This window comes from Cyclospora cayetanensis, unplaced genomic scaffold (assembly GCF_002999335.1).
Source record: "Cyclospora cayetanensis isolate NF1_C8 unplaced genomic scaffold, CcayRef3 CcayRef3_contig_150, whole genome shotgun sequence".
Classification (NCBI taxonomy): Eukaryota; Apicomplexa; class Conoidasida; order Eucoccidiorida; family Eimeriidae; genus Cyclospora; species Cyclospora cayetanensis.
The window spans coordinates 62,578-88,287 of NW_020312093.1; the positions used below are offsets into that span (position 1 = coordinate 62,578).

At 53.5% G+C, this 25,710-nt stretch overlaps 4 protein-coding genes across 4 annotated transcripts; 1 reads left to right on the top strand and 3 right to left on the bottom strand.

The window, feature by feature from the left end:
* Nucleotides 1-112: 112 nt before the first annotated feature.
* LOC113147185 (AP-4 complex subunit mu-like) lies at nucleotides 113-9,016 on the bottom strand (the record flags this gene model as incomplete). Its single annotated transcript, XM_026336870.1, has 4 exons — nucleotides 113-133; nucleotides 436-609; nucleotides 1,013-1,170; nucleotides 8,845-9,016. Coding segments are annotated over 4 exons (525 nt in total), but the record flags the coding sequence as incomplete, so codon positions are not given.
* On the bottom strand, nucleotides 3,217-4,621 carry LOC34621993 (protein BUD31 homolog). The gene is made up of 3 exons (XM_026336857.1): nucleotides 4,405-4,621; nucleotides 3,787-3,965; nucleotides 3,217-3,267 (listed from the first exon to the last, which is right to left on the bottom strand). Exons 1-3 carry the CDS (start codon nucleotides 4,619-4,621, stop codon nucleotides 3,217-3,219), a joined length of 447 nt encoding a protein of 148 aa, XP_026192642.1.
* Nucleotides 9,017-15,356: 6,340 nt separating the features above from the next.
* On the top strand, nucleotides 15,357-19,144 carry LOC34621991 (protein disulfide-isomerase A6). The gene is made up of 10 exons (XM_026336871.1): nucleotides 15,357-15,415; nucleotides 16,034-16,369; nucleotides 16,546-16,697; nucleotides 16,888-16,995; nucleotides 17,172-17,322; nucleotides 17,711-17,861; nucleotides 18,021-18,136; nucleotides 18,440-18,633; nucleotides 18,794-18,909; nucleotides 19,016-19,144. The coding sequence occupies exons 1-10, from the start codon at nucleotides 15,357-15,359 to the stop codon at nucleotides 19,142-19,144; spliced, it is 1,512 nt and encodes a 503-aa protein (XP_026192656.1).
* A 2,495-nt stretch (nucleotides 19,145-21,639) lies between these two features.
* Nucleotides 21,640-25,385, bottom strand: LOC34621990. The gene is made up of 11 exons (XM_026336872.1): nucleotides 24,776-25,385; nucleotides 24,539-24,736; nucleotides 24,211-24,266; nucleotides 23,983-24,104; nucleotides 23,647-23,803; nucleotides 23,368-23,524; nucleotides 23,142-23,219; nucleotides 22,591-22,736; nucleotides 22,387-22,482; nucleotides 21,990-22,100; nucleotides 21,640-21,672 (listed from the first exon to the last, which is right to left on the bottom strand). The coding sequence occupies exons 1-11, from the start codon at nucleotides 25,383-25,385 to the stop codon at nucleotides 21,640-21,642; spliced, it is 1,764 nt and encodes a 587-aa protein (XP_026192657.1).
* Between the last annotated feature and the right edge of the window lie 325 nt (nucleotides 25,386-25,710).

Sequence of the window (25,710 nt, forward strand, 5' to 3'; positions counted from 1 at the left end):
GCAGACAGCTGCGCGGACAGCCGCGCATGCATCATTGCAAGGAGGCCGCTCGTCAGCAAAGATCGCCGTGTGCGCCATACTGCCTTAACAGTTCAGACTGAACGTGGCCACGCTACAGACCGGGTGTTGGTGCCTCTAAATATATACATATATATATATATACATATATATACATATGTATACATATACATATATATACATATACATATATATACATATACATATATATACATATACATATATATACATATACATATATATACATATACATATATATACATATACATATATATACATATACATATATATACATATACATATATATACATATACATATATATACATATACATATATATACATATACATATATATACATATACATATATATACATATACATATATATATACATATACATATATATACATATTGTTACCGGAGTTTTTGGAGGCTGTGGCTCTATAAGGACTGCCTCCGAATGAATCGCCGATTTGAGGCTCTCTGTGGCCGACTGCTGTGGGTATCCGCAGTCGCACACTTCGTCAAGCAGCTCGTAGATCAGCACAAAGTTGCGACGCACAACTTCCTCGCTCAACACGCCGCAAAAATCCTGAGCAGCCGAAAAATCGCACCTAGATATTCTTGAACTCCGGCCTAGCTGCTCCCTCGCGGCACCACTTTTTTGAATCATGAATTTGCAACACGAGTTGCAGTGTCTGTCCGTTCATACGCCCCTTCGAAGGCCTCTATCTGCAGGCCTTTCTGCAGATGCGCCGGGATTCGCGAAACAGCGGCCCTTTCACATGACTAGGCAGCACCAACTACGAGGGAGACACGGAGCCAGCGGTGAGAGTACGAATCTGATAGGCGAGAGGCAGGCTGTCGGATGAGAGAGCGAGGTTCAGGTGAGGACCTTAAGACTGAGATTTGCAACGTTTTTCCAGGAAACTGCGTAGGACGTGGGTGGGTGGTCTGTAAACTGTACAGTGCAGTGTGCAGTGCAAGGGTGCGACCTTGATGGCTTTGACGATCCTGAGGAGCACCTCGATCAAAAGGGATGGCGAAGGGTTCTGCTGCGTAACCAGCACAAATAAGAGGCCGCTGCGCCGTAGGAATGCAAAAGAGAGGCCCCCCACGGTGAAGACAGGGGGCGCCTCGCTGCCCGCTGCGACTGTTGGCGAGCCATCGCTGGTGGCTGAGACTTCCTGCTGTTGCTGCTGACCCCAAAATCGAACCTTCCTGAGAAATATCTCCGCTGCGCCTCGAGGAACGTCCCGTCTGAAGTCGCGACTAATCAGGCAGTCTCCCCGGGGGGAGAGAATAAACACTTGGCTTAACATACTGATCCCCAGCGACTACATACCACCCTCGGCCGCGGAAGGCGCGAGCGAGTGAGAGAGAGAGAGCAAGGAACCGATCGCGCTCTCTGTGAAGCCTAAAGAGACGCTTTTTTGCAGCAGGAGAACGAGCAGCGTCCGCTCGGGGTGCTCACGCAGGGACCATAAAAGCCTTGAGCTGTCTTTGCCCACCAACCGATACACTTTAGACCAAACCCGAGGCGCATTCATCAGCGGCAGCTGAAATGCTGTAAATGTTGCCCAAAGGGCTCTTCCGGCTCAGAGAAGAAGGGTTTCTGCCCGAAACGCCATAACAAGACATGCAGCACGCGAGTCCAGAGATGCATGCGGAGGGGCTTGCCACCAGTCCAGCGGCTCATTCCGAAAAGCTGAAAGCTCGAAGTCGCAAGTTTCAAGGCCTCCGAACTCCTACTAAACAAAATATCCGGTTGCTCCTGCTACCATCGGCCGAGGGAGAACATGCAAAGCAGTCAATCACCAACGCCTGCGCCGAGGAGGTCACTCTGTAAATACGCAACACGACGAGCTTTTTCCCGATCCAACCAGGCACACACAGTCTGCTGCATCCGCCGAAATAAGGTGTTGTTTTAAAGCGCTTGATATTCTGCACAAAACTGGAGTCCCTCAAGTCCATCCTAAGAATGCCGCCGGCCTAGGCGCTTCCCGCTACGCAGAATCTGTGTCGTACACATCTGCAGCGCTGCCAGGTCCTAAGCCAGATTCCTGTGTCTCGACGTACCCAGAGCGCGCAGGCTTTCCACCCTGCTACGCTGACGGCTCTGCTGCCTGCAGCCTCGTGTCGAAATCTGTCATTACATCCAGCCATCTCCAGGGCACCCGTTGGGTGTGTGCGCCTCTCCGGGCTGAGCTAAAGACTTGAACAGGGTCTTCTACAGGAGCAAAATTAATCAAGCCTTCGGAACGAATTCACCAATAGGTTCATCCCGTGTTGAGAGAGCACGTGTGTGCTGCATTCTCAGGGCAACTACCTGTGATTGCTCTCGGAGCGGAGCGCGTCGAGAGGGCACGGCAACACGCACCTCAGCTGTTTCTACCCCGCCACAGCGGATGTCTTGACTAAAACTGGAGGCGGCTCTTGTGAAAAGCACTCCACAACGCTTCAGTAATCTTAAATGAGTGTCAACTTAAGTGTCGCCCTATGGAGGGCTTAAATAGTTACATACGACAGCCAAATTGTCGTGTGTAACTCGCGCCACCTCCGCGCGCACGGCACGCTGTCCTCCCTATCGGCCCATATCTGCTCCACATACTTCACTAGGGCGTTACAGAAGCGCTCTACGAGTAAGGTGAGGCTGGAGTACCTGGTTCCAACCCAAAGCCACGAACGAAGGCCTACAGTTAGCGTCACTGTAATGCCTGGAGGCCGAACGCGCCGTCGAAACACCCCATCAGATGGACAGAGTCGTAGTTCTACAAATGGGCCCTAATGAAGCTGAACTGCCCCCGTTACAGCAGCGGCGCTCACAGTTTTCGTAGGTGCTCCCATTACTGTAAGCAGGAGGTGCAAGTGCCCGCAACCTCTCCACGTCATAATCTCCCCATGATCAGGCTGAGGGTCACCCACGGCAGCGGCTGCCGCTGCTCTCTGGCAGTGCCACACTGCACTAAAACATCCTAGCAGCACGCACAGCACCTACCGCGCTGTGACACCCGCTGCTGCTTCTGCTGCACGTCTTTTGCCTACATCTCTTGCAATGCAGCACCCACCCGAGGTGTACGTACAGCTCAGTAGCACGGAACGCGCCTCGAGGCAGACAGCAACCCGTGGCCGGGCAGGCCATGCACCATGCTTTCAGGTGCTGAATGCGCACCTTTGGTAAATACAGTGCGCTCCGTAGCTAATCGCCGCTAGCGCAACCACCGCACCCGCAGTGGATACACTGTACCACCTGCGAGCACCCCAGGACACACCCCGAGACGGCCACATCCAGCACGTGCCATCCATCCCTCTCCCCTTTTTGCTTCTGTTAGACGGCCCCTTGCGAAGTGTAGCACAAAGGCAACTGCCCAGCTAAGGAGGCTTTCCCATGGATATTTGGTCAATCGCACTGCGAGCCGCAAAAGGCGAGCGCGGTACAGACGAAAGCAGGCAACTCGACACCCTCAGTGGCAAGACACAGCATCCGGCGCTTTCTCGACAGTTCTGAACTCCAGACGCCCGACTATCAGACGCCTCCAAAAAAAATGAGGGCTTAAGGGGGGAAAGCAGTAGCCCATGAAGACGGCACGAAAGCGTAAAAGGGGAAAGCTGCGCGAAGGCAGTGAGGAGCTCAGCGTGTGATCGATTGGGGGCACACGGCTCACTAGGGTCCGACTCCTTGAGCACGCACTATGTAGGGTGTTTGTGAGTCTATGCCTGTGATGTGTTCAAATGCTTGAGTCTACGGTGGGCTACGCGTATGACGTACTCTTTTGTCTGGAGGCAGCTCGTGCTTCGGCACCCTACATATGCAAGTCGTGCCGAAGTTGGTGGAGGAGGTTTGAATGCAGCGCAGGCAGCAAAGACGCTCGAAGCCTTCCTTTCGCCACTTGGCAATCAGTCGTGCATCTGCCCAGCCTTCTCTCACGCAATAGTCGTACAGCTCTCCTGCATGCAGATGCATGAGCGCGCAATAAAAGTATTGTACTGGCGTGTATCGCTGCGTGCTCGGTGAAAAGCGCGGAACACATGCGAGGGCTGCAATTTTGAAAGTGAAGCAGGAAAAAGTCGCGCGAAATCGCGGAGAAATGCACATGCCACATCCCTTTTGGACCCTGCAGTGTGACACCGCGATGACATGCAGGCCTCTGCTGCGTGCGATCCGATGAATTGCCTGTGTGTTTTTTTCGTTCTGCACTGCTACTACTCGGCAATATGTCCACTAGCAAAGGGGATGAGCCGCCTCAATCACGCGAAAGAAGGCGCAATCACCAGCAGCAGTGGTACCTCCACCCGCAGCAGAGCAAGAGGAAAGGAGTCTCATGATAGGGGAGGAATTTGTCATGTGGGTGTGTGAGTGAGAGAGAGTCTGCCTGCCCGTCCTTACGGGAAATGGCTTTCCTCTTGTAGTAGCATTCGTAGATGTATCGCGATCGTTGATGATGAAGCTTGAAGATTGGCCACGTGGCTTCACACTTGCGTTTTCCTTCATGCGGCTCATTCTCGATCTCCCTCATTTGCCGCTCGAACTCCAGCAGCGGAGGAGAAATGAGATCCCATCCCTCCGGTGGCTTCTCGCTGCCGCTAAGACGGACTCGCGGCATGGTGCCTGCACAAGCGCGTGAGACGTCTTGACCCCCCCACGCCAGAGGCGCTGACGGCAACACGAATTCGCAGCAGCAGAGGCGTCCTCCGCTGCTGCAGCCTGGACTGGGGGCAGCGAAGGGGAGGCTGGCGAAGCAGGTGGGGAGCAGGCAGGCAGGGGGGTCGCTTATCAAAGCTCTGAAGCGCTGTCAACGGCTTTGGAAGCAGCGGGCAGGGGAGAGGAGGGGGCACTGAGTCGTGCTTGTTCCAGAAACGCTTAAGAAAGGAGGAGAGAGGGTGCTATGGGGGCTGAGAAGCTCCGCCGCGGGAGTAAGGGAAGATCGGCTTGAATGGGAGGGAGCACCGGAAAATGCTGCGAATCCACGAAAAACAGTCGCCTCGCTTGATGCTGTCGCTTGCCCGCTCTCCTCTTTTGATGGAGGCTTTTAAAGGCCCTCCAGCGAGCTACGACAGAGTGAAATAGAAAGAGAAAGAGAGAAGGAGAGGGAGAGGGAGCGAGCACAAATGCGCGGAGGTGGGGCTGGTGACTGCTGCATGCTGCGCCTCACTGTTTGCTGCCGTTTTACAGCGCCTGCTCCTCGATGCGTTTTTGCGCTAAAACCCCTCATAACGTGGCATTCTTGCCCGCGAGCATTGTCGACGCGCTGCTGATCATATTGAGATTTTTTGAAGGCAGATCGTGATTCGCAAACCCGAAGCCCAAGAGGCGACCAGGGGGCACGTTCTGCCCGGCTCACTCCGGCCGACGCTGTTGACTCCCTGCAGCCAGAATCGCTCATTATTCCCAACTCCTCCATCTCAAACTACCCGTTTTATTTGCTGTCATTTGCATCTCGATTCCGAAGCATCAAGAGCGCGCAGCGCCTTCTCCTGCAGAGAATCCGCTGCCGCCAGCGGGGCCTCTCTTGCACCCCTGGTCTCGAGTCTACGTTTGTCCGCAAACACCTCAATCATAAGGAGCTGAATTGGGAAAATGCATCACTTGAGGCAACAGTGGTCGGACCTTATGGGTTCCATTGATGACGGAAACCAATCCTTTACCGACGAAAATGTCTGCAAGTACTTTTTGACAGGTCTCTGCCCGCACGATTTGTTCGAGAATGAGGTGCGTCGGGAAGGCTGATGAACCCTTTTGCAACGCCTCAGAAAATCCCAGACACAAGCCTGTCGCCCCTTCCATGCACGTGCTGCCGCCTCGCGGTGGGCCCTTTTCCGATCCGTTCAATCTCCGAGTTGACAGCAAGGCACAGAATGTGAGCAGGAGCTCGCTCCACTGCATGCATACGTTGACACGCGAATGTCTTCTGAAATTTGCGGAAACTCGGGTGCCTTTGGTGGCGATTTCAGGCCGGATTCCTCACGCTGAACATTCGCAACGTGGGTCTCCTGTCCCCTCCTTCTTGCATTCCCGACCAGCCCCGCAAGGCTACACCACTTTTGACCGCATGCGCACTGTCTCCTAGAGGGTCCAGAGTTTGAAGGCGTTCTGTGCGCCTCCTAAGTACGCTTCTGCGTGCGTATTTGTGCGCCTTCTGCTCCCTCCCTCCTTGTGTGTTGCTGCCTGCAGAACTATCACAACATGAAGGTGAGGTTTCGACGCCTTTTTCTCGCTCTCAAGGGTGCCTATTGGGCGAGGGGACCTATTCGGGGCAGTCTCCCACCCGTCATGAGCCACTGGCTGTCCACTCTTCGCGCTTGCTGCGCTCAGATGCGTCTGGCGCCGGTGGTGTGTGGTTTGTGGCCAGAACAAGTTCTACTTGGGGCCTTGCAAGAAGAGACACATCGAGACGCTGAGAGAGCAGTACTTCGTCGTGCGGAAGCAGAAGCGGTATGGCTTCGAGGAGTTGGCGGTGCAGCTCTGCAGAGCGCTTGTGGAAGAAGCGGACAAGAAGGTTCAGACGGCTCAGGTGTGTCTAAGTGTGGGGCCTTGTGATGCGGTGTGTTGCGGCTTGCGACGGAGCAGTCTGCTTTGCAGACTCGATAGAGTGTATGCAGGCCGGAGAGGGCCGGAAGAAGGGAGGGGAGGTTTGAGGGCTGCGGTTCGCTTACTGTGGACCTCGAGTGTATGTACAGATGCGTGTGGACTGCGCGTCGTTGCCTGGGGTTCATGACGCGAAATCAGTGCATCCGGAGGTGCTGCGGCTGGATCTATCGATTGCCCAAAAATTCAAGGAGGTAAGTGGCGGCCTTGTTTGGAGGCACACCTGCAAGCGTGAGTTGTTGAAGATGCGGATGCAATGCCAGCAAGGGACGGGGCTTTTCCTGGCCTTGGCAAGGCAGGCATGCATGCGTGCTGCTGCCTTTAGCAGCAAAGGGCCTAGAGGCACGCACGGTGGCTTGCGCCGAGAAAAGTAGGCGAGCGCCTCCAGGAGGCCTTCTCCTAGATGCTTCTACATATGCAAAAGGGCTTTTTACGTCACATTTTGTTGTTTCGTATTGTGCAAGGTACATATTTATATATGTATGTGTGTGGATATGCATAAATAAATGTATAGATATATATGTATACGGGCAGATACATATATGTATATGGATATATATATATACATATGTACATATATCTATATCTTTGTACATATGTGTATGCGAACCATGTGGCTGCAGATGGAAGACCTAGGCAAGCTAGGGCGCATTGATCAGTCGATGGCTGTATCGCTGGAGCTTACATCTTTGCAAACCCGAAGAGCCAAACTTCTCTTTAGGAATGCTGAAGGGCAGCTGACACAACGGCTAAGACCATGCGACGTCTGTGGAGCTCTTCTTTCGGGCACGTCTTTCCCCTCGAAGTTGTGGGGTCTGGTGTAGGGAGCACGTATAAGGGCGCGCAGCAGACGAGACTGCCGAGCATTGCACTGTCTCTTAAGGCGTCAAGGCCTTACAGACGCCAGCAACGAGCAGCGTTTTTCGAGCTGAGGGCTTTGGCAGTGTCGTTCTCGCTTGTGCCGCAGCGAATGACACGGACCGTCGTTTGGATGAACACTTTTCTGGAAGAGTGCACCTAGGCTTTCAGAAGCTTCGGGATGCGTTGAAGAAGAATTTGGAGTATATTGCACAGGCACCAATGCCCGACCAGGACCTTTCGAAAATTCTGATCGAGTACGCACCGAGCTGCAGACTTGTCACTGCTGCGCGCCTGCCGTCTGCTGGCGGCTCCCGTTCTTGGGGTTTGAAGATATCAGGCGACTGTGGAATGCAGGAATGCGAGTTCTGAGCGCTCCTTATGTGTGCATGTAATGCTGGTGTGCGTTCGTGTGTGTGTGTGCATGTAATGCTGGTGTGCGTTCGTGTGTGTGTGTGTATGTGTGTGTATGAGCAGTATGCAAGAGCAAGAGCAAGTTTTTAAGCAGCTGCGGGCGCAACAGGGGGAAGCCTTCGATATTGGCAGCGTCTTTGCGGCTGCGCAAAAGACGCAGCAGGATCTGCAGGGTCTGCATCAGCAGCAGAAGCAGCAATGGCAAAGGGAAAAGGAAGCCGAGAAGGAACAACAGCGGCTCCAGCAGCAGCTTCGACAGCAGCTCCTTAAGCAGCAGCAACAGCAGCCAATCCCAGATTTCCTTCTGAAACAGAGGCAGCAGCAACAGCAACAGACCCAGCGAGGCACGGACAGACGGAGCCCAAGCATCACCAGAGAGGCTTGCCCTGCTGCAGCCGCCATTGCCGCTGCAGTGGCGAAGAGGCGTCTAAAGAGCCCAAGCAGAAGCAGAAGGAGCAGCAGCAGAAGCAGCAGCAGAAGCAGGAGCAGGAGCAGCAGCAGAAGCAGAAGCAGAAGCAGAACGAGCAGCAGCAGAAGCAGCGACAGCGGCAGCAGAAGTAGCAGCAGAAGCAGAAGTAGCAGCAGAAGTAGCAGCGGGAGTAGCAGCAGAAGTAGCAGCAGAAGTAGCAGCAGAAGTAGCAGCGGGAGTAGCAGCAGAAGTAGCAGCAAAAGCACAAGTCGCGGCAGGGGGAGCGCTAGGCGCAGTAACAGTATGCAGGTAGACAAGGGCAAGGCGCAAGCAAATAGCAGCAGCAGCAAGCTTCAAAGTGTAGTAGAGCCCGCAGACCTTAGAAATGGACGTTACAGCCCAGAGAAAGCTCCTTTCAGCTGCAGCACCGCTACAAGCAGCACCAAGCTCAACAGCGCCAACTCCAAGTCTAGCAACAATGCAAAACTCAGCAGCAGCCGAGATGTGAAGCCTAGCAGCAGCAGCAAGACCAGCAGCAGCAGCAAATCTACTACCACCACCAGCAGCAAACCAAGTAGCAGCAGTAAGCCCACAAGCAGCAGCCGCAAGTCCAGCGGCAGCAGCAACAGCAAGCCAAGCAGTAGCAGTAGCAGCAGCAGTGGCACTAGCAAGCCCAGCACCAGCAGTGGCAGCAGCAGCAAGCCAAGCAGCAGCAGCAGCAGCAGCAGCAGCAGCAGCAAGCCTAGCAGCAGCAGTAGCAAGGCAAGTACAAATGATAAGCAGAGAAAGTCTAGCAGCAGCAGCAAATCTGGCGAGGGCGGCAGCAAGAAGCGTTCCGCCTCGGAGGAACGCAGCAGCGCATCCAAGAAGCCTCGTGAGTCTAGCAGCAACCAGCCGAGCAGCAGCAAACACAGCGTCAGCAGCAGCAGCAAACACAGCGTCAGCAGCAGCAGCAAACACAGCGTCAGCAGTAGCAGCAAACACAGCAGCAGCAGCAGGAAGCCTGTCAGCAACAGTGGTCGCCAGCACTAATTTGATTTTCTTTGGTTTTTGATGTTTCCGATGGACGGGTACGTGGCGTTGCAAGCTGAGAATATGGCTTTATGCTTGCGGCGCTGCTCGGCAGTAGTAACGACGGCAAGTGCAGTGGCTTGCTTGTCATGCTTTGAAGCAAGTGAAGCCCCCTGAGTTTTCTCGTGCACCAGCAAGGGCCGGTTGATTGTTTTCCGGCGGCTAGGTAGTAGCAGGCAGCTTGACACTTGGCATGGCCAAGTACTAGTCTCAGGGGCATTCCATATCGGCGTCTGACTGCCTAATCTGCTCGTAATATGACGTTCAACACGACAGCTGGCCCTACGCGGCTAGCTAGGTTTTTTAATAGCAAAGGGAATAGCACTCGAAGGGAGGGGAGGCAAGCCCCTCTAACGGCAAGCTGCGGAGCCGCAGGCAGCTTCGCACCACCATGTATGCGAACAGCACGGGCAGTGGCAAATGGAGTTACAGGGGGAGGTAGCATTTTCGCACAGCACAAGTAGCAGGTGCAGCAGTAGTGGTAGCGGCGAGCACATCCGAGACGCTCTGAGGAGGGCTGCAGTGTCTGCCACAGTAGCAGTGATAACTACCACAGCACCCCAGATGGCTGCTGCCCGCGCTGCCTCCTCGGTAGCCTCAGCTGCTGCTGCTCTGGGGAGTGCCTACATGGGATGAGGAGGGGGGTGCCCTTTGGTGTCGGACTGCAGCGCTGCAGGGTCCAAGGGGACAGCTGGGTAAGCTAGACTTTGGAGTTAAGGGCAGTGAATTCTGAGCACAGTGCCGTCAGCTGCAAGTGCATTGCAGTTTTTAATGGTGGCTCGACTGCGTGGGTGAGCGTCGTCACTCTACGAACGGAGGCAGCAGGCGCAGCTTGGGGAGAGGCAAGCCGAACAAATGCGGCAAATCCAGCTAGCTCTTTTTCGCTTGATGGCCTCGCGGCGTGCCGTGGGACTAGCCAGGTGACTGTGGCTAAGATACCATATGTTAGTCGTGGCCTTATGTCTAGTTGTTGGATATGAGAGCCGCGATGCACGGGGAGTAGTTCGCTACCAATAAAAAAGTGGCAGCACACCCCTCCCAATGAAGCCAAAACGCGATGCCCGCGGAGATGACGATACTGTGTTTACACTGAAGCATAGCTCAGTCAGCTGGTCATACACAGACTTTGTTCTGAAAGCGAAGGAGTCTTTTTCTCAAGATTCTCTACACGTGATGCGGGCAGGAGCAAAGCAAGGTGGAGGATCGCACACTCGATTGAGTAGAGCGCTCTCGACAACCTCCATGCGGGCTAGGATACACACTCACACATGTGAGAGGCCTCACTGGCAGTCCTTGCCCCTCTCTAGCTGCTGAGGACCCTGGCGCCTTCAACGATAGCTCCTAATCAGCCTCTATGGCTATTTCATAGTTGCTGAGTGTGGCAGATTGTGCGATCTTTGGTTTTGGCGGCTGTTCCTGCATGGGGGCTCTCCAAAACTGCATGTACACCGTAGTATTCACCAGCTTCTTTTTCCCCCAGTTTTTGTTTCTTCCCCCATAGCTGCAGCTACTCCACACTTAGTTTTAGGGATCTTCCCCTCGATTGCCTGTGCTTGCGCGACTAAACCCCCATCCAAGGGCCACTGCCGACAATCGACTCGAACGTGCAAAGACAGCGTTCGAATTCCGGCGAGCTAGGGCTTCTAAACACCCAAATACCATCGCTCTTCCGTACAATATCAGCGGCACGCCTGCTACGTGAAAAGCATGGAACGCCTCTTACCAAAACTACTGAAAGTTCTGCTCCAATGAGGATCAAACAGCTCGAGATTTTGCTGCAGAGGAACAACGCGAGAATGAACATGACCAAAGTGCCGGCAGGATCCCTAAAGTCTCCCCCTATCTGCCGCTTTGTGGCGACTCCAACTTCTAAATACGTTCTAGTTGTAAGCTTGCCACCCGTGGTACATATCGTTCGCCCTAAAGATCGAACCTTTAAATACATGCCACCAGACATGCACAGTCGCACATGTGTAAATATTCGATCATTATGATGTAGTAGTTCTGTGAAAGGTATGTACACTGAGTACATTTTCTAGTGCACTAGTTAAGCCCTCCAGGTCCCCTCGCGTTGCGTGCTGCTGGCGAGGGCGAAGTGTTGCCGCGCCTCAAATACGTAGTGCCACGAACTGGTGGTGATCTTGGATGAGTCAACACTTCAAGTGTTCAGAACGGAGTGATAACAGCTTCTCCCTACCATTTTGATAGGGCCTCAAAGCTCCTAGCTGACATCTTGGGGTTGGCAACGGCCCCACAGCGATGGAAATGTCTCACCTAATTGTAAAGCTGGCCACTCCTCTGAAGCCGCACAAAGGTACGTAGTCTTCTTGAGCTGGTTGAGGTGTTAGCCAGTACCTGAGAGAGAAAGTATGTCATGTTTCCGGCATCAACTGCGTCGCAGTGGACCCCTGCCCTAGTTGAACTCAAAGCGAAACTCATGCAAAAATCTTGAGAATAAACGGGCTGAAACACGTTCACGCAGAAAACGGCCGAGGTGACCGATCCCTCAGCCAGGAAGCGGCCTGAAGAATGCATCACCTCCCAAAAGCTTACGTGACACCGAAAACGAATAAAGTGCTTTTGAGAGAATCGGTAATCTCGTTTCGTGAAGAGCCTGCTACATACAGCACTTGGATTCAGCTTTTCAGCAGCTGCTTTCACGATGTGTGGCGGCTTCTCGTCGTGGATATCATATATTGATTCTGTGTTGGTGGACTCGTAGATGCAGTAGGGATCAAATACCATACGCAAATACGCAGGCAGTACATTCCCTTGAACATAGAATCCCTTCGCTCTTAAGCCAATTACGCAGCAACTTTGCAAATATTGCAGGTGTGACAGCGTGCCGACGAGAGCGTGAATGCAAGGAAGTGTGTGCAATAGCACAGGGTACGGCTGCCAAGCAACTAGCTAACTGCCTGCGTCTTGGTTGACCCTCCTTCGTCGCTAACCGGTTCGCATCAACTGGTGGACAGCCTTGAAGAGACGTTAAGAGAAAGGGGCTGCCTGCTAAAGGCAAAGAGTAGAGTGCCTAGAGTTTTAAACACCTAACTGGGACACTATACGGATTAGGCCTTCAAATCTAGGAATATTGCGTTTCCTGAAATGCACTTGGCAGCTTGCACTCTCCTTGTTTTCTAGGCTTTGCATAACTAGGCAGCCATGACAATCCGTTTTATGCATTAAACAGGGTTATCTAGAGCCCGTTGGTTCCTGGATTCACGCCTGTGCAGCTGTTGGCTATAGGCGACTATGGCAGTGTGGACTCCTTTTACAGTGTCACACAAATTGATACAAATCCAGAGCACGCATGTACAGGGGCACATCAAGTCTGCCGCATCTGTTTCCCATGGGCAGCAACTAGGAAGCTGCCAACCACTCACCCTAAATGCTGGCAGGAAGTTTGCGGGAGTTCGCGGGTAGTCCATCCAACCAAACGCACCAAAAGTTCTCTCTTTGCAGGTAAATCTACATCTTCCAGCCATACCTCACTATGATAGGCGCGGATTTGTCTAACATCCGCAGCCGGCAAACAGGAGTGATACGTTCAATGTGATGTGCATTTCCTGCGGAGAGGCTTCAACGATTCTCTGGGTTCTTCTTGAAAGTTGTTTTTCATTCCCTATCCAGGAATGTATGCACTGTCGTTCTTGGATTGTCAGCAGCTGAAGCCCCGCATTTATTGTAACCAGGCCTTTTGCAAAGACATTTGGCTCTTAGAAGGATGTGGATAGATTTGAGTGTAGGCGTGGGCAGTGGACTGGCCGAGGTAAAGGGTCCAGATAACATCGACGTCGCTGAGGACAGACTCAGCAAAATACGCCAATTTCTTCCATCACTCCAGCTTTATCGCCGCTGAGGAAGTCGCTCAGCTATTCTTACCTCATGTCTGGAATATTCACCGGTTCCTGAAAGGTTGCATGTAAGGACCCTATGTCTGTGAGTGCTTTCTGGAGTGCCTTCATGACTGACATGCACTTATGTCCATAAATACGGAGAACTTAGTCCACCCTGAGGTAAATGGACAAAAGGAGCGCACCAAGCGCACTCTTCTGTAGGTTGTGCTACCCTATGATTACAAAAATGCTGCCGCTCGGTTTTTCTTCCTTCTGCTGAGTGGGCTTCTAAGACAGCAGTACACTCGTCCACCCATTGCTCTCTTGCTTTCCGTGTAGACTGGGGAGCACCCCTCGGATTATGGCTTGGACCTGGTTGTCCGGGTTCAGCAGCAACAGCAACGGCGGGATGCAAATGTATGCGTAGTGCTCAAGAGAGAGGAACACGTCACAGGATAAACGGAGTCCGGCTGCGTGTTCCGAACCAGCAGATTTGGTTTTGATGTATCAGATGCATCCGAAGGTGACCTAAGGATGAAGTTTGTGGCCAGGCGGCGAGTTCCATTTCTCATGTTCTAGTGAATCGGTACTTTCCCTGCTCTATGGATTTTCCTGGAAGTTCAAAACGCCACAGATTTATCAAAACTGGCCTTAAAGTTTTTTTTTAAATTCTAGAATCATTCGCGAAGTTTGTCGCTCCGGTAACCAAACTGCGTGGAGGCGGAGTGTCCACAAAAAGCGCCGCACGGGTGCTGAACTCTAGAACCCAATTGTTGAGAACACACTGTACGGGAGTTCTAGTGAAATGGGATAGGATCCACCAGTCTCAGGCATTAACGGAGGACCAGTTGCTGATTTCGTTTCCTGAGGCAAAACCGCTGCTTTGTGCTGTTGATAGTGCTGCTTGCCATGGACTGAATTCCTCTAGTTCATTGAAAAATGGCCTTACTCAGTCCATTCTCTGCCTGAAATGGCCATCACCATCGGCGCGTATCGCTGGAAGGCAGTCTGTTACTACTGTTGAGGTGTTCTCTGAATGCAAACTTCTGCGTATGCACTCTCAAGCATGCCCTCCCTACAGCCTTCCCTATGCCTGTTCTGCGGCTTTGAAGTCGACGAAGCTGCATGCACCGGCTGTATTTGCATGCAGAGATTGCTTCTTGAGGCGCAGAGGCGCTGCTGAACTAGTGTGCATTTTCTGATACCCTGCACACATTTTACTTGTCATAGGTCTTCTCGCATCACCAGGTTCACGCATATCAGCCCTCTGACGATAGCAGGGCATCACGCCAACTCGGTTACTTCAGATTCCGCGCTCCTTCGTTGCTGGCTAGCGTGCGTCTACCTTTTGTCCCGATCTCTTTCACTGTGGCGCGTACTAGTCGCTTTCCTCCTCTCATTTGTATTGTCTTTTGCGTTTTTGCGCCCTTGGGGAGTGAAGATTCCGTGCAAACGCTTCCGGCGCCCTGCACGCAATCGAGCTTAATGTGCTGGTACAAAACATGGAGGCATGTTTTGTGAAAACCAGGAAGGGGAGCAGAGGCGGCGAGGAGATACAGCGGGCTATGTTGCACTACCACACATAAGAAGTAACCGATTGGTTTGAATGCTTGTATATTTCTTATATTCCTGAGTACTGTAATTTCGGTACGATAACACGCATTGATGCGTGCGACTCATCCAGATGTTATGTGCAACTAACTGTGTGTTCCGACTGCTTTGATGGTGCAGCCATGAACCCCCTAACCGCCCCTCTCCCCTCTTGTGGAGAACTCCACCAAAAAAAAGGGAAGAAAGTGCAGCGGAGTCCGCAGTGAAACAGCGTGTCTATGTATGGCCAGCCTTGATGCTTAAGGGCACATCGTATATTTTGTGCAGTCCTGCACAGAATATACAATGCAGGGAAAGGAACAAGCACCTGGAGTTAAGTATATCCTTGCAGATCCCGCGGATGGACAGTTACAAAAGGATTCCAACATTATCAGTTACTCATAGAAGCCTTGCGTAACACACCACAACCCACAAAATGCAGTCCATCGGCAAGACACAGACAACCAGCGTATGTACAGGCAATGCTCTATAGGTTGATGGATGCGTCACGTAGCCACTCAAAGTAAAACAACACATAAGCAAAAACGCTTTTAGCTATAGCCTGATGCATTAGTATGAGGCGACCTCAGGGAGGACATGTAGCTCAAACGGTAGGAGCTCTCGCCGAGCTAGCGTAAGCAAGCGTGGCATCTGTAGGGCTGGTTTGCCCTGCCTTTCTGACCATTAACACAACAGCAAGTGCACGGAATTCCCACCCATACAGCTTGAGCTGCACAAATTGCTGAAGTAAACACAGGGTGCTGATACTTGTGGATTGTTTAGGGTCAGAGACCCTCAACACACTTGCAGCAGCCTTTGCCGATTTTCGGCAGCCTTATGCCTTGTTGACATCTGGAAGACAGAAAGCAAAGTGAGAGAGTATTAGTAATACGGCGCAAAGCACCAGTATCAGCGGAAAGCAAGCCCCAACCCCAAGCCACAATCTCGTTTGACTTTGGCTGAAGACGCAAGGCGTGAAGACCAACAGGTAATGGCGTTTTCCTCGATGTATTTACAAATTCGATATTGCAGTTTGCGGCTAGTCAGAGGACGTGCTGCTATTATGTATGTGATTCGTGGCTAAGAGCATAATATTTCATGATAGCAGATACGGTGGTAGCTGCAGGCGGGCAGACACCACTCCGACACTGGCAGCACCAGTAGCAGCACCGACAGCAGCAGCCGCAGCAACTGCAGCAGCTAAGAGCTACGGGAACAGTACATGGTTTTTAATGCGCATTTCTTGACAAAGTTCTATCTTAGCAGGAAAAATTACTTTTGTCTCCGGCACGAGGCGCCTGGAATTAGGAAGTTGCAGCTCTTGGAGCAGCACAACAGCTGTGGCGGCTGCCGTGTCTCCTCGTTTGAAAGCTACCATGGCGTCACTCAGGTGCCAAAAGAGCAGAAGTAGCAACGCTCTGAGGCTGCTTTTTGCCGCCTGCATTGCAGTGCTTGGGTATCTGTACAGCCCAGCCGAAGCTGGGCTGTACAGCAGCAGCAGCCCCGTTAAGGTTTTGAGCGCTTCGGAGTTTAAAACGCAAGTTGTTAATTCCCATGACCTCCATCTTGTCGAGTTTTTCGCAGAATGGTAAGGCCAGATTCGAAGTAGGAGCTCTCAGGTCGTATCGCTTCGCTCTCCCTCTTCCCAGCGGGGAGAAGATATTGCTTTTCAGTTAGAGGGTTCTACGGGGCCTTGCCTCCTCGCCGCTCCGCTAGCTCCTTCCCAAGGCTCTGAATTTTGGGTATAGGGCTTGTCTTGCGCAGGTGTGGGCACTGCCAGAGGTTTGCGCCTGTTTACGAGCAAGTCTCAAAGGCCCTTAGAGGCGTAGCCTCTGTTGTCGCAGTGAGCGACGAATCGGTCATGCAGGAGTTCGGCGTTAAGGGATTCCCTACGATTATGGTGGTTGTGGGTAGAGGTATGCTCTAGGCCTTGGCGTCTTGCCCACGCAGCAACACTGGCAGAAGGCGCATGCGGAAGGCGTGTGCAGTCCAGCGGGGGATCCGATCTCCCCTTCGTGGGGGAAAGCTTGCCTTCTCGATGCGGAAAGCCACGGGAGTACTTGAGGGACGCTGCAAGTCCAGGGAACTTGTGTGTGTCTGTTTTAGGTGGAAAAAAACCAAAGACGTTCAAGTTCGAAGGCAACAGAGACGCCAACACCTTGCTGGACTTTGTCATTATGCATACTGGCAAACTCGCAAAAGCCAGACTTGCCGGTAAATGCTAAAACTAAGCTAGAAGCGGTAAACTGCGTTCACGCGTATGTGCGGAAGTGCAATCGTGTGTGTGTGTGTTTATGCGTGAGTGTGCGTGCGTTGGGCCCCTTGGCGGATTCACCTAGCGCCATGAAGTTGGATTTAGGGTTTGCAGTGGTCTTGTGTGCTGTTGCCAGGTAAAATCGATCCTGGCAGCGGCAAGAGCAGCAACGACAGCGGCAGCGGTAGCAGCAGCAGCAAGCCCAAGAGCAGCGGTCCCTCAGACGTTATTGAGCTGACGGACTCCAACTTCGAAAAGACAGTGATGCAAGACAGGGAGAACGTGTGGTGCGTTTTTTTGCGCTTTGAGGCTGCGTGAAATAACGTGTAGTTTGTCGAACAAAGCCGCTTGCACGCGTGCAGGCATGGCGTGTATGTACATGTATTCACAAGTCCAGGGAGGAAGGGCTTTGGAATACGCCTCTCCTTGTGTACCTTATGGGGAGGAGGGAGAGGGCACCCCGCTAGACTGCCGTCGTGTTGCAGCATGGCCTTTCGCCTGCATGCGAGACAGCAGGAAGGGCTTCACAGCCCTTCCTGCTGTCTCGCTTAGTCAAGTTCAGTATCCTGCCGCATCATGCATTGTGGCGTGGCTTCCCAAGAACCTCTGAGCGCCGCATTAGCGGGGCACTCACAGTGCAGGAGCCAGCCCTTGTGGTGTATGCATGCAATGCAGGTTTGTGGAGTTTTACGCGCCTTGGTGCGGCCACTGCAAGGCCCTCGCTCCCGTGTGGGAAGACGCTGCAACGCAGCTCAAGGGGAAGGTGAAAGTTGGCAAGATCGATGCTACTACCGAGACAGTCCTCGCTTCACGATTTGGCATTCGAGTCCGTCAAGCCCTCGATGATCGGGCTGCCCTTGTAGCGCGATAGCCTTCTCCATGTCAAGGCTTTTTTCTGCAGCCATTCCCTACTGTCGGGAACTTGTCTCCGCCTCCTAGAACTCTCCACGTCTGGGGAGCTGTTGCTCGGATTTTTGTGCTCTAGGGTTTTCCGACGCTGAAGTTATTCCCCGCCGGCCCTAAGTCGGACTCGCTCGTCAAAGACTATGAGGGGCAGCGCACCGCCGATGATATCGCAAAGTTTGCGATGGAATTCTATGGGTACGGATTCGGAGAACGATTCTCGTGTGCCTGCTTTCTGCGCCGCTTGGCTCTGCCCACTTGATCCTGCGCGCGAGAGAGAGAGAGAGCGCTGCGGCCAAGCCGTGATTCCACAGGGCCAAAGCTCCTTGGGGTCTACTGGGGTGTATCCGTTTGTGTGTTTATGTGTTAATGTGTGTATGTGTGTAAGCTAGTGTACGTGTGCTAGGGTGTGTTAGGGTGTGTGGCATGCATGCATCCATGCCACACATGCTTGTCTCTGCTCTGGAAGGCGTAAATATTGGAGTTTGTGTTTCGTCTCAGGGCAAATGCATCGGCAGAACAGATTTTGTCGGACTCTCAGTTTGTTTCGGACTGCAGCGAAACCCTGTGCATCTTGGCCTTCCTCCCAGATGTGCTAGATTCGGGCGTACAGGGCCGACACGAGTATCTTGAAATTCTTAATCAAGTCGTAAAGGCGTCAGTCACTGTGCCTGTCAAGTTCCTCTGGCTTCAAGGTAGGAGGCGGGGAGGGCGTAGGGGCCGGAGCTTGCTTGCAAGTTTGGTGAGGGGGTTTTGCTGAGTTCAAGGGTTGCGATGCGACGGAGGCATTGCGGGGTGTGCACAATGAGCCCTAAGGGCCACCACTGCCTAGGCTTCGAAGTTTGTGCTTCATAGGTGGTGATAACTTCGACCTGGAGGAGCAGTTGCACTTGGCATTCGGATGGCCAGCAGTGGTCGCAGTTCACTTGGCCCGCGGGAAGTTTGCTGTCCACCGAGGCAATTTTACCAGGGTGCGTTTCAGGGCGTGCGTTTGGGGTGTACGTACAGCTGTCAAGGGTGGTCAGTGGCGGATAGAGATGGCAGGCAGCGCTTGGTTGCATGCGTTCGGGTGTGCAGGAAAGCATCAATTCCTTCCTGCAACAGCTGTTGGCCGGTCGCGCCCCTGTCTCCGATTTGCCCAAGTTGAAAAAGCTCAAGGATGCTAAAAAGTGGACTCCCTCCGAGGCGGTCAAGGATGAGCTCTAAACCCATTCGCCTGCCTACAAGGCAGCCCCGAAAACAGACACGAGCCATGAGAGCCTCAACTGTAGTGGCAGCAAACCATAACGAGGCCAGGCCTCGCCGCTGAATGCTCTCGTTGTTTTGGTGGAAGGAAGGGGGGATATTTCTGACGTAGCGCTATAGAGGGTCCTACATTGAGGGTGCGAGTTCTTTGGCCTGGACCGCTAAGATGGGTGTCTACCAGCATTTCCTCTAGATAGACATAGACTGAAGGCTGCACTTCCGAGCGGCGCGGCAAACCCTTGTTGCCATCGGTGATCGCGGCTCTAGGTCGTGATAGACTACTGTCTTTTGCACTTGCTCAAGGCTACTTAGAGCCGTTCCCTTGCGCGTCATGTCTTCTCTCTCGCGCCGCAACTGAGCGGCGGGGCCGTTTGAGGCGAGGGCTACCGCCTTCTGGGCCTTTAAGGCGGCGCTACACGGGCCATACCTCGCAGAAAGAAACCTTGCCGCTGTAAGTACAGCGCACTGAGCTCCCGCCCATTTGGTGTCTCGCCGGCAGACTTCGGCACGATGCCAGCCACCACGAGGAGGCAGTTCCGTGCAAATGGCCCGTAAGAGGCCCCTGAACAACATAAGCTGCGAGCTAAATGCGCGTCTGTGAACGCAAGCTCTAGCTGAAGTGCATTTGCATGCACGACGAATTCTGGGATCCAGCATCCCTTGTTCAGAGCTGCCAGCCCCATGGGGTTCGATGCTTTCGGCCGGTCGCTCCGATTCGTCTCCTGCGTGGCTTAACGACTTGCTGACTGCGATTATATACTTTATAGTTTCTGCTTTTTAATGCTTTGAGACGCAAGACACGCATTTGTCGTATGTGTAGGGGGCATTAGGCGCGGGGCTGCTCGTGAGTCGGCAACGCTCTCTGTAGCACTGAAGGGGGGAAACACACGACCCTACAGCCGCAGTCCGGATTCCAGTCGGATTATAGCAACACAAGCGGCAACAGGAGCAGCCGCTTGCTGGCAGCGGCAGCAACAACAGCATCTCCCCGCACAGGGGCATAATATCCGCAGTGCCCGAACAAGACAGCCTTCCTTCAGTATGGCCCACCAGCTGTAGCTGTTACTGCCGCTGCTAATGCAGCGACAAAGCGCAATGGCTAGATCTCAAGTCTCGCTGCTGCTGCTGCTGCTTTTACAAGGCCTTCACGTGTTCAGCCGGGAAATCCGCTTGAGTGGAGACGCCAGCAGCAGCGGGAACTGCGCGGTGAGATCTTCCCCCGTGGGAGCTGTCACTTCCACGACCCCAAAGAAGCCAGCCTGGCGTCAGCAGCAGCCGCTGACACAGCAGCACGACCAGCACAGCTACCTGTCACGGCGTGGCCGCTTCCTCCCGTTGGGATTTCAGGGAGTCAGCGATTTTCAGCAGAAGGCGTTCGGGGACAAGAAGACTGGCATTTTGAAGCGCAGCCAGGAAGGGCTGCTGCGTTTCTTGGGGTTCAGTAGCAGCAGCACAGCGTTCGAATCCAAGATTGCATCTTTTTGGCGACAGTGGGTGCTTTCGTTGCCGCCTATCAGCCGGGCTTACCTGCTGTTCTGCGTTGCAGCTTCTGCCGCAACAACAGCAGCAGCAGCGGCAGGACACCCTCTTCCTGCCTCTCTCTTCCACCTTGACATTCGAAAAGCCTTTAGAGAAAAGCAGCCATGGCGTCTCGTGTCGCCTCTCTTCTACTGCGGAGAAGCCTCCCTGGCAGCTGCCCTCGCCCTTTCGTTCGCCTATACGTATTTGCCGCTGCTCGAGAGGCACTGCAGTATCGAGGAGAGGAGCAGCGGCCGCAGTGCTGCGACTAGCAGCAGCGCCCCTGCCAGCAACGCGAGGGAAGCAGAGACAGGCAGTAGGCAGCGCTTCCTCCGCCTGTTGTCCTTTGGCGCTGGGTGTACGTACGCCCTAGTGGGTCTGGGGTTGCTACCCCCAGCGCAGCAGCAGCAGTGCTTCTTTTCTTTTTTGCTTTTCTTGTGGAGTCGCACGGATCCGACCGGCGAGGCAGAGGTATTCGGCAGCTTTAGCTGCAGCAACGGCGCCCTACCCCTCCTGCTCCTCCTGCAACATTTGCTGCTGGACGGTCAGCTTCTTCAGGCAGACTTATGGGGAGCTGCATCTGCCCTTGCCTACCTCGTCATGAACCAAAGCCCCGTAACAAAAGCTACGCTGCAGTAGGGCCCTTTATGCCGCTGCGTAAATCCTCTGACCTATACCGAAGTTCGATGCTGTCGTTATTGCTTCGTTTGCGCCTGTAGTGCGCATCGGAAGCCTCGTGAGAATATAGGGTCGTAAGGGCTAAGTTTGCCGCTGCTGCTGCAGCTAGGCCGATAGAAGCACACAGATACGAGCAGCAACCCTGCGCGCGAGCTCGCTACAACCGATGACAGCTTTCTGCTGCCTCCTGCGTGGCGGAGCTTCCTGCTGGAAGCACTAGGCCCGCAAAAAAGAAAGCTTCAATCGGAGACGGGAGCTCGCTAGCGCGCCACCCACACGACTATTACGGTTACCTGTGCGAACAGAAAGAACCAAAACACACACAAGCAATTCCAAACCCTAATCAGCATTCATAAACGAGACGCCTTCAAATAAGCTGCGCAGCCGCTCAATTTGAGGCCGCGTGACTCCCGGATCAAGCCCTTATGGTGTCTATGATTGCAGTCGGCATGCACTGGTCAAAGAAAGTGTGTGTTGCTTGCTTGGCTTTTGTTGGGCCTCTACGCGTGAGGTCTATACGCTTCAACATATACATGTATATGTTAGTTATTTATACATGTATAACGTATGTATTAGGGTTAAAAAAGGAAACCAGGCACTTCGTGCCCACGTCATCGACAACGTTGCCCTCCTCGTCGATCCAGCGCCTGAAAGCTTCATATGCGAGGCGGTCTGCTGCATCTTTCATCCTTTCCGAGTCATCCGGACTCCCCGTGACGTACTGCACATTGCAAGCGACAAACGCTGGCCCTGTTATTTTCGCTGCCACGTCACAAGAATGCTCGTGTGTGTTTCAAAGAATATCCATGTGCTCCGCATAACTACAGACGCGTCCAGAGAGCTGCAAGCCTCATGCTTGCTGCATACATATACATATGTATCTATATATGCTAGCGGCACTCGGATGTGCTTGTGGTCAGTTAGGACTGCGTGTGTTCTCTTGGGGAGGTTGTTTATATATATATATATATAAACGACCGCCCCGAGAGGACACACACTTGGCTTACACGGGCCACAATGCTGACTGCCTCTTCGCTGCTGATGAACTCCCACACCCCATCGCTGGCGACGATGAAAAACAAGGAGTTCTCGTCTAGAGGGACCTGCAAATACACCTCAAGAGCCAGCGGCCAGCGCATCCCGTGCTAGGCCCCAATGCTGAACGCCAGCGATGCGCAAACACCAGCCACATGGAAATCATAGACCCCCACCTGGACTATTTCCGGCTCCGATATGACGCCTATTTGGTGAGCGATGCCATCCCCGATGGCTCGGCTCATTGCCAGACCAGGAAACAGATGATCCTTCACGAACACGCGATGTGGGATGTCACAATCAAGGCGCATCACCTCGCCACCTTGTTACACACATACACACACACACAAACACACACATTAAATTTATGTATGTGTATAAATGTATATATATGCGTGCAAAAAACACAGATATATACATATATATACATGGATACATTACAGGTGGGTACCCAGATACATATGCATATGCATACATACAGATATGCATACAGCACAGATATATAGATACACACCCCCCATCATACACACAGACAAGCATGCATGCACGCGAACATGCATATACCGCAGACCCAACGACTTTGATCCCCAGACGACACGCTGTCCGTATCGCGCGGGGAGTTCAAGGTAGACAGACGCCCGAGGCATCACTTGCATGAGGCGGCCGTGTGCACAAGGCAGTGACGTCAAGAAACGCCCCTCCCCCGCATCCTGCACAGCGAACTGACCTGCCGCTTCGATCCGCTTCTTTTCTAAAGGGTTCGTAGGCTTGTGGTCGACCGTAGCGAAGGCAGGGATTATCGTGCCTGTAGCAACCCCAATCGCGAAGGCCGAAGCCTTGAGCGCTGCAATCCATGTGTATCTCGATCACATGGCGCTGCTGATCAGCAGGCATCTGCCAGCTGCCGCCATCGCCCCACTGCCACGCCTGATCACCGCTAAGTCAAGGCCTACCGTCTCTGTTCATCTTTGCGAGGACACAGCGAGAATCTCCCACAAAGGCAGCGGTCAGCCTGCCCGCCTCGTGCAGCACCAGGGTGGCAGTCGTGCCCGAAAGCGAAGAGTCGACATTCTTTTCCTCGGAACAAAACTCCAAAAGCGCCTTGTGGGTCTGCATGTGCAACCGGACGCTAGAAAGCCCCAAGCAAGACCCTTAAAAGGCAACAGGGAAGCTTCCTTCTGACACGAAAAAGGGAGAAGCGATGAAGCTTCAAGGCCTGGAGGCAAACCTACGGCGTGAAAAGCGCTCGCAACGGCTACCGAGAGGTCTGTTCTCAGGAGGGGGTGAGACAACAGCATCAGCAACAGCACGCGATGCACGAAGTCCGATGCTTGATGACCGCTAGGACCGTGGCCGTCAAACACCCCATAGACGCCGAACGCGGAGCACCTGAAAAGCCGCGGAAGTGCAGCCAGACACACCCCGAACGATTACTCCTGCTGAGACAACCCCTAACCCCCCCCCCCCGCTCGAATCCAAAACTTGAACTGCACCAAGAGCCTACCTACACCGATGGACTCTGCTGCTGCCCCAAGCCCCTTCTGCACTCTCGCAACTCCAGGAAATACCTGATGAAGGAAAAGTCATCCTGATTGGGGCTTTCCGGCTTGAGACCCTTCTTGCAGGAGCAGCCAACACCAATTTGCGTCTGGAACTCGTCGAAATTGCCGCATCCCTCAGTTGCAGACAGCTGCGCGCAAACCCCCCCTCACAACAACAACCCCGCGGACGCCGTGCCCCCTCAAGAATGTTTCAAAAGCATTTGCTGTCGCCAGGGGGCACAGATTCTGACATACCACGCAATCCATCCGCTTGTTATCGAAGCCCCGCTGGCGTTCACGCGCAGGGAACCCTGGAGAAGCCAACAACCCCAACACTTTGAAACTTGAATTAGTGGTGTGCATGCACACCTGTATCACAGAACTCTGCCCCTGAACTGGCCCTTAGGTTGCCAGGTCTTCGTGAAACTCCGAAACTCTGTACCACCTGCCCTCCCTCCTTTGAAATAGCTATGGCTTGTGCATGTGTATGGGCATGTGGTGAAGCATCATGACGCACAAACCCCTCTGACGCTGAGGCTTCGAAATCGCATGACGAAAGCGCCTCGTCCACAGGGAAGCTCACCTAAGACTGCACATCTGGTGGGGTCTGGGGAGTCGGCTGTGAAGTGCTCCAAGAGAAACTGCGCAGTGATGTCTTCCAGGTGTAGCCATGCCTTCTCTGGTGCGAAGGGCAGAGGTGTAAACAGCAGGGGCAGATCAGGACAGAAGCCCTTCTCAGCTAAGACAGCGCTCGTACTCAGGCTGCTGTTGCCAGGCGGCACTGCTCCTGCTGCTGCTGCCGAGGTACCTTCATGAGAGCGTCGCTGCTCGACTGTGGAAGTCTGCTTCTTAAGAGGTGCCTTTGCATGAGAGACTGCCCCAGCCGCAGAAACTTCATGAGGCACTGCTGCCGTCACGGCCCTTGCCGGATTGTCGGTGCTTTCCTCGTTGTTCGAGCAAGAAAACGACAACGCCTTCCTGCTGCTGCTGTCAGCCCCTACGACTTGAGCGTATCCTTTGCTGCCCTGGGTGGCACTTACACCATCCCCACCGTTCAGTTTAGTGTTTGAGCTACCCACTGCCATCGGTGCCGCTGCGGAGGCTACCCCGTGCGTCCCTGCCGATGCTGCAGGATCTTCAACAACCGTCACAGAAATTGAAAGGCGTCTTCTCTGCTGCTCCTTCAGACTCTTTTGCTTAGGCAGCGAAACTCCAATTGCGTGAGCTGCGCTGACGCTTGGCTGCTCTTGCAGGTCTCCCTCTGTCTGTTGCCGTTGGGGAGGCTGTTGTTGCTGTTGCTTTTGCTGCTGGTCTTGCTGCTGCTCTTTTGGATGCTGCTCCTGCTCCTGCTCCTGTCTTTGCTCCTGTTTTTGCTGCTGCTGATCGCCGCTGCGACTCAGCTGGACCTTCTTGCTGCCACAGGCTCCCATCTTCACGCTAAACTGTATCGACTGCTGCGGCTTCCGCGGCAGCTGATCCTAGGAAACGGGGTCGATGTGCGACAATCTTCAACAGCACAAGCAAAGTAGTGGCAAATATAAGTTTGCAGCACCTCCTGCCGCCTCTGCTGCCGCACTGGATGTTCATACATCAGAGCCGTGGCCTAACGAGCAGCAAGACAGCACGGACTGCTAGCCTGCCTGAGAATGTGCAGGTCCTGCCGCAGCAGCAGCTGCTGCTGCTGCCCCCGTGAACACGTAAAATGCAGCATGCTGCCTTTGATGCAGCAGCTCCACGCCTACTGCAGCAGCAGCG

Excerpts from the sequence above, each read along its gene's own strand:
- LOC34621993 (XM_026336857.1), bottom strand. The coding sequence starts at position 4,621 with ATGCCGCGAGTCCGTCTTAGCGGCAGCGAGAAGCCACCGGAGGGATGG. Across the intron at positions 3,966-4,404 it reads CAAGAGGAAAGCCATTTCCC|GAGAGCTGTACGACTATTGC; the intron begins GTAAGGACGGGC and ends ATCTGCATGCAG. Across the intron at positions 3,268-3,786 it reads AGCTGCCTCCAGACAAAAGA|GTGGTACAGTGTATCCACTG; the intron begins GTACGTCATACG and ends GGGTGCTCGCAG.
- LOC34621991 (XM_026336871.1), top strand. The coding sequence starts at position 15,357 with ATGAGGCGACCTCAGGGAGGACATGTAGCTCAAACGGTAGGAGCTCTC. Across the intron at positions 18,137-18,439 it reads TTTGCGATGGAATTCTATGG|GGCAAATGCATCGGCAGAAC; the intron begins GTACGGATTCGG and ends GTTTCGTCTCAG. Across the intron at positions 18,634-18,793 it reads CAAGTTCCTCTGGCTTCAAG|GTGGTGATAACTTCGACCTG; the intron begins GTAGGAGGCGGG and ends TGTGCTTCATAG.
- LOC34621990 (XM_026336872.1), bottom strand. The coding sequence starts at position 25,385 with ATGGGAGCCTGTGGCAGCAAGAAGGTCCAGCTGAGTCGCAGCGGCGAT. Across the intron at positions 24,105-24,210 it reads ACAAGCGGATGGATTGCGTG|CTGTCTGCAACTGAGGGATG; the intron begins GTATGTCAGAAT and ends GTTTGCGCGCAG. Across the intron at positions 22,483-22,590 it reads CGGAGCCGGAAATAGTCCAG|GTCCCTCTAGACGAGAACTC; the intron begins GTGGGGGTCTAT and ends GTGTATTTGCAG.